General features: G+C 44.8%; 1 protein-coding gene across 1 annotated transcript; it reads right to left on the minus strand.

The window, feature by feature from the left end:
• Positions 1–1,593: 1,593 nt before the first annotated feature.
• LOC132611135 (uncharacterized) lies at positions 1,594–10,182 on the minus strand. The gene is made up of 3 exons (XM_060325541.1): positions 9,998–10,182; positions 7,888–9,315; positions 1,594–1,946 (listed from the first exon to the last, which is right to left on the minus strand). Exons 2-3 carry the CDS (start codon positions 9,311–9,313, stop codon positions 1,918–1,920), a joined length of 1,455 nt encoding a protein of 484 aa, XP_060181524.1. The 5' UTR covers positions 9,314–9,315; positions 9,998–10,182; the 3' UTR covers positions 1,594–1,917.
• Between the last annotated feature and the right edge of the window lie 1,941 nt (positions 10,183–12,123).

The raw sequence follows: 12,123 nt of genomic DNA on the forward strand, positions 1-12,123 counted from the left end.
TTCGGTGCAAGAAGAGAAGCTCCACTCAAGTGTTGTTCATCCATCATCCAAGGTGAGTTTTATGATCATTCTTGATTGTTTAAAGTGTTGAAAGTTAAAAACACATGGATTGTAGAAAGACATAGAAAATGGGTCATAACTATGGGAATAGTGACATTGTTGGGTAAAGGTTCGGATTGAGTCATGATTATCGATATGTTGTGATTGTAAATATGTTATTAATGACATTTAGACCATGAAATAAGTATTATATATGAGAACACGCGATAGTGAGCAATAACCATAATTGTGGAGAAATTGAAGGAAAATGGTGAATTGTGGGAAATGTAGATGAATGATGATTGTTGTTTGTGATATTGTGAATATTGTTATGAACGTTTGGGAGTTGATATAGAATGTGGGAAAATTAGTAGAAACAAAGTAAATGCTGCCCAATTTTCCCTAGAAATAGTAACACGTTCTTATAGCTGATTAACTAATGTTGATGCAAATTCTCTTGAAGGTAGAAACGAGGGCATTGAAGGAGAACAAGAAAGCAATAGATTAGTTAAACATAAAAAGGTATGTAAGGCTAGTCCTTTCTTTCTATGGCATGGATCCTGTAGCATGATTTTTCTTTCCTCTTCATAATTCTCCTATATTTTGGAAGACAATGAGTCTATGTTCATGAATAGCTATATGAGATAAGAGATACGTTATGAGCCTAATAATGATGATGATGAGCTTGAGTCTAATATGATATGATGTTTCTATAAGTTAATAATGTTGTTTGTTGTATACACTCACCTTATACACTATTTCCTTCAAGGTGAGGCAGAATACTCATAGATTCTCCATAATGGAATCGGGGGTTCACGACCTTATGTCACCCCGATAGAGTATAATTGTCTTAGGTTTCCAATCATGCATTATGATAATAATATGATGAGAATTTGATAAGTCTATGATATGTACATGATGCTATCACACCGCGCCTATATGGCCGGGCAGACATCGCTAAGGCAGTCATCTATATGTATACACCATGTCTAGGTGTGATGGGCAGACACCACTAGTAGGCGGCATGAGATGATACCCCGGACGCGGGAGGCCGGGACGCAGGCTAATGATTATCACACCGATCCGATATGGACGGGAAGCTTATACATTCATGCATAAATGATATGATGATGATTACGAGTAAGCCAGCATGTGTTATTTCTTTTATAAGTGACAGTCATATACAAATGGTCCTTAATGATCCTTCCTTTATTTCATTGACGTATCATTATTGTTTATGCCTCTCATACTCAGTACAATGTTCGTACTGACGTCCGTTTTCTTTGGACGTTGTGTCCATGCCCACAGGTAGACAGGGAGGTGATCTTGATCCAGACTCATAGTGTCACGACCCAGCCCCGTGGGCCGCGACTGGCGCCCTACTTGGGCACCCCGACCTGGTTACATATTCCAGTTACATACAAACGATTAGCCAAAGCCAGTAAGGCTACATAAACAGACTTGGACCATTTCCAGGAAAATTTCGGCAGAGTTTCCTCTGTTTTACGGACTACCCAGTATATCCTGCACGCAGAAAATACCAACAAAAGCCACTCAGGGCTAACAGGACAATATATATACATATATCAAACGCGGACTGGCCGCCTCGGCGTATAGAATCGCCTAATCAAAACATGCGGACTGGCCGCCTCAGTATATGAGAATCGCACAACGACATGTTCACATAACCATACCTAAGGACCATAACCCACAACCCTGTCCACAGACCTCTAACAGACCGACAGAATCATATGGCGGGACAGGGCCCCGCCGTACCCAAACAGCCAAATATACAAAATATATACAGCAACAGATGTCTATACCAGAAGTGGACTCCGGATCAAGTAGGAGTACTCCGAGATAGCAGAAAAGTGGAGCCTACAATGGGGGATCACCAATGTCTGTACCTGCGGGCATAAAACGCAGCCCCCCGCAGAAAAGGGGGGTCAGTACGAAATATGTACTGAGTATGTAAAGCACGGAGTACAGAAATATGGATCAAAACTGATAGCAAACCATACAGTAAAGTGGAGTATAAACCGATACATCAAAATCAGTTTCAAAATCACATACATATACGTAATGCAAATGAAATCATGCAAACGTTACAGAACGTGGTCGCCACTCCGACGCAGGCGCCACACACAGCATAACACCAGAAGGTTTCAAATCTCCGTACATCCCCGAACACAAACATAATCATAGGTGAGCGTATTGCATCACGAGCCATATCACAGCATAACTCCAAACGGTCCTGGCCCTATGGCGAAGCCTCGGGAACCGTAGCACAGCATACGACCGAATTATCACAAAGCGCACGAATCAAAACCGGCCCAGGAACCGGTGAACGAAGTCATAACAAGGCACGAGCGGAGTCGTGAGCGGACAATGCAAATCATATTTCAAAATAGTCTTTCAAAACATGCTAGTCTCATAAATTATTTCATAATACAAAATAATCGCATACTTAGTCAATATAAAGTTCCATTTCACGAAACATTTCCAAGGTAGTACGTATAGCTCAAAACGTAACTTAACATATCGTAACATTCAAAATACATCCCGTAGGAGGAAGTTCCAAAATCGAAAGTGCTATTCCAAACGTTATTCAAAGGACAGCCCAATGAGACACATAGGGCGTCTCGGGGTTAGCGGGCCCACCTCGAGTCAAGTGAGGTGACGAACATATTTTTACGAACATTCATATGCCAGGGGTCATACATAATCATTACTAGGTTACCCGACCACATTTCGATAGGTTGGAGGCGAATGGTGGCATTCTAGCCAAAATAGAGCCCTTAGGCTTCAATTGAATTGAATGAATAGTAACTTTTCTGTGGATCGGGTTTCGAGGAACAAAAATGATCTGGAGGGTCTCATATTCGACTAACATACTAGGATATGCCAAATGAAGGAGTGGGAAGCTTTACATACCTCACAGACGTCGTAAGCCCTTCCAAAAGTCCAGTCCCGTTTCGTCAAAAATCTGCAAATGGTCAAAGTTACCAATTGAGATTCTTAGGCTTAAAATTTCCATTAACTTGATTTTTGTCTACCGAAATTTCGGCAGCATTTCCCCTATAAATCTAACACCCCCGAGACTTAGCTCGGCTCAAAATACACCAACTACAACAACCCAAACGTCACAGCAACGCAACTACAATTTAAAGCATTCTAGTTTCAAGATTCTACCTTAATACACAAGTCGACAATTTTCATTCAAATTTCACAATTTCTAAACTTATGTCTACATTATGGTATTCATTCACTCACTTAAAATTATTCAATCACATTCCAACTACAATCCAAGCCATACACCAAAAAAATTGCTCCAAGACCCACAACTTCCCCATAACCATCGAAACTCACAACAAACGTTCTAACTTGTGTCATTTCATTCCGAATTCATTAATATCAACCATAAATCATATTTAAAGCCTTTAGCATCAAAGATATACAATGATATACACAGTTATACCGAAGGTATACACTTTCCGATAACGTCCAAAACCATTTCCCAACGCCACTTTAGTTCATCAATCGATTATTTATGACATAAAAGTCACGACGACGCATTAAGCAGACTAAGCAAGATCAATTCACATTTATTTCCTCTTCTTAAGGGCACACGGCCACCACACCAATCACACACACACACACGGCTTCATACACACCATCAAACAACGGAATTCTCGTCTATTACCAATCCTTAACACATTTATGTCAATTCCATAACATTAAAAGGGCCAAATTCTTACCTTTCCTTGAAATTTCAATTCGCCGCACACGTCGCTCTTTCGCCAAACCAATTATATCAAATTGGAGAGCGTCTCGAACTTACTACGAATATGAGAGAAACAAGATTTTTAGATTAAACACAAGGCAAGAAAAAAAATTTGAAGGAGGGGAAAGGGGTTCGGCCGAGAGGGAGTATTATGATTTCTTGGAAATTTTGATCTTGTTTTCTAGAAAATCCCAAGCATTTGCATCATATATATCCACTTAATAGTCATGTGCATAGCACATGACATAAACTAATGGATTTGGGCTTTGCCATGGCCGGCCCTCACTTGATTTTTGGGCCTTGTTTTTGCATTGAATTATCTTGGGCCCAATTCTTAAAATGCCCCGTTTTGAAATTCCCGAAACTAATTTACGGAGTTCCAAATTTATCCTTGGCCCTTCCCGAGGTTTTAGCATTTAAAGATTCCACAACCAACATAGCCATATTCACAAAAATTAAATTAGGTCCTTCTAACACCCGAGTCATAATTATTTCACGATTTTTAATTATACGAAAACGCGGGATATAACATTCTCCCCCCCTTAAGAACATTCGTCCCCGAATGTTAAACAATTCTTACGAAGGCTCACAAACATAACGGGAAAACCATCTTTATATAGCACAAATGGTCCATCCGTTCATTAATATAACAAATTCAAAAGTTTACATTACAAGAGGCGTAGGGAATAAATGGGGGTATTTCTTCTTCATCTCATCCTCCGCCTCCCAAGTCATCTCCTCCCGATTATTGTTGCGCCACAGGACTTTGACAGAAGGCACCTCCTTAGTGCGCAACCTCCTCACCTGACGATCCAGGATAGATACAGGCTGCTCGTCATAAGACAATTGCTCCGTCACCTGAAGATCATCTACTGGGAATATCCTGGAAGGATCACCAATACATTTCCGCAGCATAGACACATGAAATACCGGGTGTACGGCCTCCAAGTCGGATGGTAAGTCTAGCTCATAGGCGACCTCGCCTATCTTTCGAACAATCTGATACGGCCCAATGTACCGGGGGCTCAACTTACCCTTCCTACCGAACCTCATAACACCCTTCATGGGCGATACCTTCAGGAATACCCAGTCGCCAATCTGGAACTCTAACGGTCGACGTCGTCTATCTGCATAAGCTTTCTGTCGACTCTGAGCAGCCAATAGTCGTTCCCGAATAAGTTTTACCTTATCTACAGCTTCCTGGATCACATCAGGCCCAATCAGCTTAGTCTCGCCGACGTCAAACCAGCCAATGGGAGACCTGCATCTCCTGCCATAGAGGGCCTCGTACGGAGCCATCTGAATACTGGAATGATAACTGTTATTATAAGCGAACTCAATAAGCGGCAAATGATCATCCCAGCTGCCCCTGAAATCAATAACGCAGGCCCGTAACATATCCTCGAGCGTCTGAATAGTGCGCTCGGCCTGCCCGTCGGACTGAGGGTGAAAAGCTGTACTAAGACTCACCTGAGTCCCTAGTCCCTCCTGAAATGACCTCCAGAAATTTGCTGTAAACTGGGCACCTCGGTCAGTAATAATAGATATAGGGACTCCGTGAAGTCTGACTATCTCTCTGATATATAATCTGGCATAGTCCTCAGCCGAATAAGTAGTCCGAACCGGGAGGAAATGGGCCGATTTCGTCAGCCTGTCAACAATAACCCAAATAGAATCATACCTGCGTGGAGTACGCGGTAACCCAACGACGAAATCCATATTAATCAACTCCCATTTCCAGGCTGGAATTTCCATCTCCTGTAACAATCCACCGGGCTTCTGATGCTCGATCTTAACTTGCTGGCAGTTCGGGCACTGACTAACAAACTCAGCAATATCTTTCTTCATGCCGTCCCACCAATACAAACACCTGAGGTCCCGATACATTTTTGTGGAACCAGGATGAACAGAATACCGTGCATTATGGGCCTCGCCCATAATCTGCCGCCGTAAGCCCGCAACGTCCGGTACACAGAATCTGCCGTCATATAATAATACTCCGTCAGGCGAGATCTCAAACTGAGTCTTGGCTCTATTAAGAGCCACATCTCTGTACTGAATCAAAAGAGGATCCTCAAATTGGCGCTGCTTTACCTCCTGAATAATAGATGACTCGGCAACTGGACGAACAGAAATCCCAGAATCTCCAGAATCTGCCAAACGAACTCCAAGGCTGGCCAGCTGATGAATATCACGAACCAAGTCTTTCTTACCAGACGGTACATCAGCCAAGCTGCCCATAGACTTGCGGCTAAGCGCATCTGCTACTACATTGGCTTTCCCCGGATGGTACAGAATATCAACGTCGTAATCCTTTAGTAGCTCCAACCATCTCCGCTGCCGTAAATTTAGCTCCTTCTGCTTAAAAATATACTGGAGACTCTTATGGTCCGTATAGATATCAACATGGACCCCATATAAATAATGCCGCCAAATCTTCAAAGCATGAATCACTGCGGCCAACTCAAGGTCATGAGTGGGATAGTTCCTCTCGTGCGGTCTGAGCTGCCGGGAAGCATAGGCTATGACTCGACCGTGCTGCATCAATACACAACCTACCCCAATACCAGAGGCGTCACAATAAACAACATACCCATCAGATCCCTCTGGAAGAGCCAAAACTGGAGCTGTAATCAATTTTTCTTTCAGCATCTGAAAGCTGCGCTCACAGGCATCTGTCCACTGGAACTTTGCTGCTTTCTGGGTGAGCCTCGTCAGTGGTGCTGCAATAGAAGAAAAATCCTCCACGAACCTGCGATAATACCCAGCCAATCCCAGAAAACTGCGCACCTCTGTCGGTGTAGTAGGCCTGGGCCAATTCTGTACAGCCTCTATCTTCTGCGTATCGACCCGAATACCATCTGCGCTGACAATATGGCCCAAGAATGCCACAGAAGTTAACCAGAATTCACATTTGGAGAATTTAGCGTATAACTGCTGTTGACGGAGAATACCAAGCACCGTCCTCAGATGATCTGAATGCTCCTCGGCTGATCGCGAGTAAATCAGAATGTCATCAATAAACACAATAACGAACATATCCAGAAAAGGCCGAAATACCCGATTCATCAGATCCATAAATACCGCTGGAGCATTAGTCAGCCCGAAAGACATAACTCTGAACTCATAATGCCCGTACCGGGTCCTGAAAGCAGTCTTCGGGATATCTGACTCCCGCACTCGCACCTGATGATAGCCTGAGCGCAAATCTATCTTTGAAAAATGTCTGGCTCCCTGCAACTGATCAAACAAATCATCGATCCGGGGAAGGGGATATTTATTCTTTATAGTCACCTTATTTAGCTGCCGGTAATCAATACACATCCGTAGTGACCCATCTTTCTTTCTGACAAACAATACCGGTGCTCCCCAGGGTGATGTGCTGGGTCTAATAAAGCCCTTATCCAGCAAATCTTTCAGCTGCTCTTTCAACTCCTTCAACTCGGCTGGTGCCATCCTGTACGGAGGAATAGATATAGGCTGCGTATCCGGCATCAACTCTATAGCGAAATCGATCTCCCGCTCAGGCGGAAGGCCAGGAAGCTCGTCAGGAAAAACATCTGGAAACTCACTGACGACCGGAACAGACTGAAGGGTAGGTACCTCAGCTGCAGTATCGTGCACACGAACCAAATGATAGATATACCCCTTCTGGATCATCTTCTTAGCCTTGAGGTATGAAATAAACTTACCCCTCGGCGATGCTGTAGATCCGAACCACTCTATAACTGGTTCCCCTGGAAACTGAAAACGGACTACCTTTTTCTGGCAGTCAACATTAGCATAACAGGAAGCTAACCAGTCCATACCCATAATAACATCAAACTCGAGCATGTCTAACTCTACCAAATCAGCCTTAGTGCTACGATCATATATAGTCACAGGACAATCCCTATAAACCTGCCTCGCTATAACATAATCCCCAACTGGCGTAGCTACCTCAAATGGCTCTATAGGCTCAGACACTACTCCAATTTTACTAGCTACGAGCGGGGAAATATATGATAAGGTAGAACCAGGGTCAATCAATGCATATACAGATCTGGAGAAAACCAGCAATGTACCTGTGACGACGTTTGGCGAAGCCTCCTGATCCTGGCGGCTGGCCAAAGCATATATGCGGTTCGAAGGACCGCTAGAACCTGCAACGCCACCGCGGCCTCGACCGCGTCCCGCCGATGTCGGCACACCTCGCCCTGCAGGGCGTGCAACAGATGGAGCAGATGATGAACCGGCGGCTGACCCTGTCGGCTGAGCCACACTACCGGAACCGCTGGCCAACGGACAATCTCTCATAAAATGGCCCTGACCGCCGCACGTAAAACAAGCTCCTGTAGCTCGATAACACTCCCCTGGATGAGACTTCCCGCAATGAGAACAACGGGGCCTAGGTGGTCTGGGCTGGCTGGGGCCTCTGGACACCTGTGGACCTGCCGCTCTGGAGCCCTGACCGGCCCCAGACGGTCCCGCACTATCAAATCTCCGACCGCCTGACTGAGTACTCTGGCCGGGTGGAGGTAGCTGTCTGCCTGACTGCCGCTGCTGAGGCTGTCCGCCTCGAGAATCCCCGGAATAACCTGCGAACCTAGCCCTCTTGGGCGGCCTCCTGTCACGATCTCTAGTGGACTGATCTGCTCGGTACCTGTCCTCCATCCCCTGAGCATACGCCTGTAATCTGGCGATATCCATATCTGTCCGTGATGCCATCGACATACAGGACTCAACTAAGTAACGGTCCAGCCCGATCACATATCGGTGCATCCGGTCAGCCATCTCTGCCACTATAGCCGGAGCATATCGGGCCAGTGAATCAAACTCCAGGTTATACTCACGAACACTCCGGCCCCTCTGTCGAATCTGCAAAAACCTGTCCACTCTCGCCCTCCGCAACTCTGGAGGCAAAAAGTGGCTGAGAAAAGCAGCCTCAAACTCGTCCCAAGTGGCTGGGGAAGCACCCCGGCCTCTAGCTAGCTCCCAAGACTCGTACCAGTGAGCAGCAACATCCCGTAGCCTGTGCGAAGCCAGCTCAACAGACTCGGTCTCTGAAGCCCTGACCAAATCTACTGAGCGTCGCATCCCCCTAATAAAGTCATGAGGGTCCTCGTCGGGCTTAGACCCGGAAAACTCTGGAGGGCCACATAATAAGAACTCCCGAACCCTCAGGCTGTCCCGCCTGCCATCATCATCATCCCTCCGGCCGTGTCTCTGAGCCTGTCCCGCTACCAGGGTAGTCAGTAACTGCACAGCCTCTGTCAATGTCCTGTCATCCGCCCCTGACTGAGGAGCTGGAGCTGCGGGCGCTGGAGTCGCTGGAGCTGCTGAGGGACCTGCTCCAGGCTCTGCCGGTGGTGTAATGGATCCCTCTGACTGAAGTGTAATACCGGGCATAGTCTGAGCTCGAGCTCGGGTAACGGTGACTCTCGGTGCCCGACTAGTCTCTGCCACTTTCGCCTTGCCCTTCTGGGCCGCCGTTGCCTTTTTCGGAGGCATCACTGCAAACATAACAACGAATTAGATCAGAATCACCCTAATAGCACAGCTCTATCGCACGATCTAAGATTTCGAATGAAAGTAACATCCTAAATGTCCTGTAGCCTCCCATTTATAGATGTGGTGCACAACACACCGATAAACAAGACTCTACTAGACACGATCTGTGGACACTCCGAGGACAAACCGCTCTGATACCACTTTTGTCACGACCCAGCCCCGTGGGCCACGACTGGCGCCCTACTTGGGCACCCCGACCTGGTTACATATTCCAGTTACATACAAACGATTAGCCAAAGCCAGTAAGGCTACATAAACAGACTTGGACCATTTCCAGGAAAATTTCGGCAGAGTTTCCTCTGTTTTACGGACTACCCAGTATATCCTGCACGCAGAAAATACCAACAAAAGCCACTCAGGGCTAACAGGACAATATATATACATATATCAAACGCGGACTGGCCGCCTCGGCGTATAGAATCGCCTAATCAAAACATGCGGACTGGCCGCCTCAGTATATGAGAATCGCACAACGACATGTTCACATAACCATACCTAAGGACCATAACCCACAACCCTGTCCACAGACCTCTAACAGACCGACAGAATCATATGGCGGGACAGGGCCCCGCCGTACCCAAACAGCCAAATATACAAAATATATACAGCAACAGATGTCTATACCAGAAGTGGACTCCGGATCAAGTAGGAGTACTCCGAGATAGCAGAAAAGTGGAGCCTACAATGGGGGATCACCAATGTCTGTACCTGCGGGCATAAAACGCAGCCCCCCGCAGAAAAGGGGGGTCAGTACGAAATATGTACTGAGTATGTAAAGCACGGAGTACAGAAATATGGATCAAAACTGATAGCAAACCATACAGTAAAGTGGAGTATAAACCGATACATCAAAATCAGTTTCAAAATCACATACATATACGTAATGCAAATGAAATCATGCAAACGTTACAGAACGTGGTCGCCACTCCGACGCAGGCGCCACACACAGCATAACACCAGAAGGTTTCAAATCTCCGTACATCCCCGAACACAAACATAATCATAGGTGAGCGTATTGCATCACGAGCCATATCACAGCATAACTCCAAACGGTCCTGGCCCTATGGCGAAGCCTCGGGAACCGTAGCACAGCATACGACCGAATTATCACAAAGCGCACGAATCAAAACCGGCCCGGGAACCGGTGAACGAAGTCATAACAAGGCACGAGCGGAGTCGTGAGCGGACAATGCAAATCATATTTCAAAATAGTCTTTCAAAACATGCTAGTCTCATAAATTATTTCATAATACAAAATAATCGCATACTTAGTCAATATAAAGTTCCATTTCACGAAACATTTCCAAGGTAGTACGTATAGCTCAAAACGTAACTTAACATATCGTAACATTCAAAATACATCCCGTAGGAGGAAGTTCCAAAATCGAAAGTGCTATTCCAAACGTTATTCAAAGGACAGCCCAATGAGACACATAGGGCGTCTCGGGGTTAGCGGGCCCACCTCGAGTCAAGTGAGGTGACGAACATATTTTTACGAACATTCATATGCCAGGGGTCATACATAATCATTACTAGGTTACCCGACCACATTTCGATAGGTTGGAGGCGAATGGTGGCATTCTAGCCAAAATAGAGCCCTTAGGCTTCAATTGAATTGAATGAATAGTAACTTTTCTGTGGATCGGGTTTCGAGGAACAAAAATGATCTGGAGGGTCTCATATTCGACTAACATACTAGGATATGCCAAATGAAGGAGTGGGAAGCTTTACATACCTCACAGACGTCGTAAGCCCTTCCAAAAGTCCAGTCCCGTTTCGTCAAAAATCTGCAAATGGTCAAAGTTACCAATTGAGATTCTTAGGCTTAAAATTTCCATTAACTTGATTTTTGTCTACCGAAATTTCGGCAGCATTTCCCCTATAAATCTAACACCCCCGAGACTTAGCTCGGCTCAAAATACACCAACTACAACAACCCAAACGTCACAGCAACGCAACTACAATTTAAAGCATTCTAGTTTCAAGATTCTACCTTAATACACAAGTCGACAATTTTCATTCAAATTTCACAATTTCTAAACTTATGTCTACATTATGGTATTCATTCACTCACTTAAAATTATTCAATCACATTCCAACTACAATCCAAGCCATACACCAAAAAAATTGCTCCAAGACCCACAACTTCCCCATAACCATCGAAACTCACAACAAACGTTCTAACTTGTGTCATTTCATTCCGAATTCATTAATATCAACCATAAATCATATTTAAAGCCTTTAGCATCAAAGATATACAATGATATACACAGTTATACCGAAGGTATACACTTTCCGATAACGTCCAAAACCATTTCCCAACGCCACTTTAGTTCATCAATCGATTATTTATGACATAAAAGTCACGACGACGCATTAAGCAGACTAAGCAAGATCAATTCACATTTATTTCCTCTTCTTAAGGGCACACGGCCACCACACCAATCACACACACACACACGGCTTCATACACACCATCAAACAACGGAATTCTCGTCTATTACCAATCCTTAACACATTTATGTCAATTCCATAACATTAAAAGGGCCAAATTCTTACCTTTCCTTGAAATTTCAATTCGCCGCACACGTCGCTCTTTCGCCAAACCAATTATATCAAATTGGAGAGCGTCTCGAACTTACTACGAATATGAGAGAAACAAGATTTTTAGATTAAACACAAGGCAAGAAAAAAAATTTGAAGGAGGGGAAAGGGGTTCGGCCGAGAGGGAGTATTATGATTTCTTGGAA

The sequence above is a fragment of the Lycium barbarum genome, chromosome 9 (assembly GCF_019175385.1).
Source record: "Lycium barbarum isolate Lr01 chromosome 9, ASM1917538v2, whole genome shotgun sequence".
Classification (NCBI taxonomy): domain Eukaryota; kingdom Viridiplantae; phylum Streptophyta; class Magnoliopsida; order Solanales; family Solanaceae; genus Lycium; species Lycium barbarum.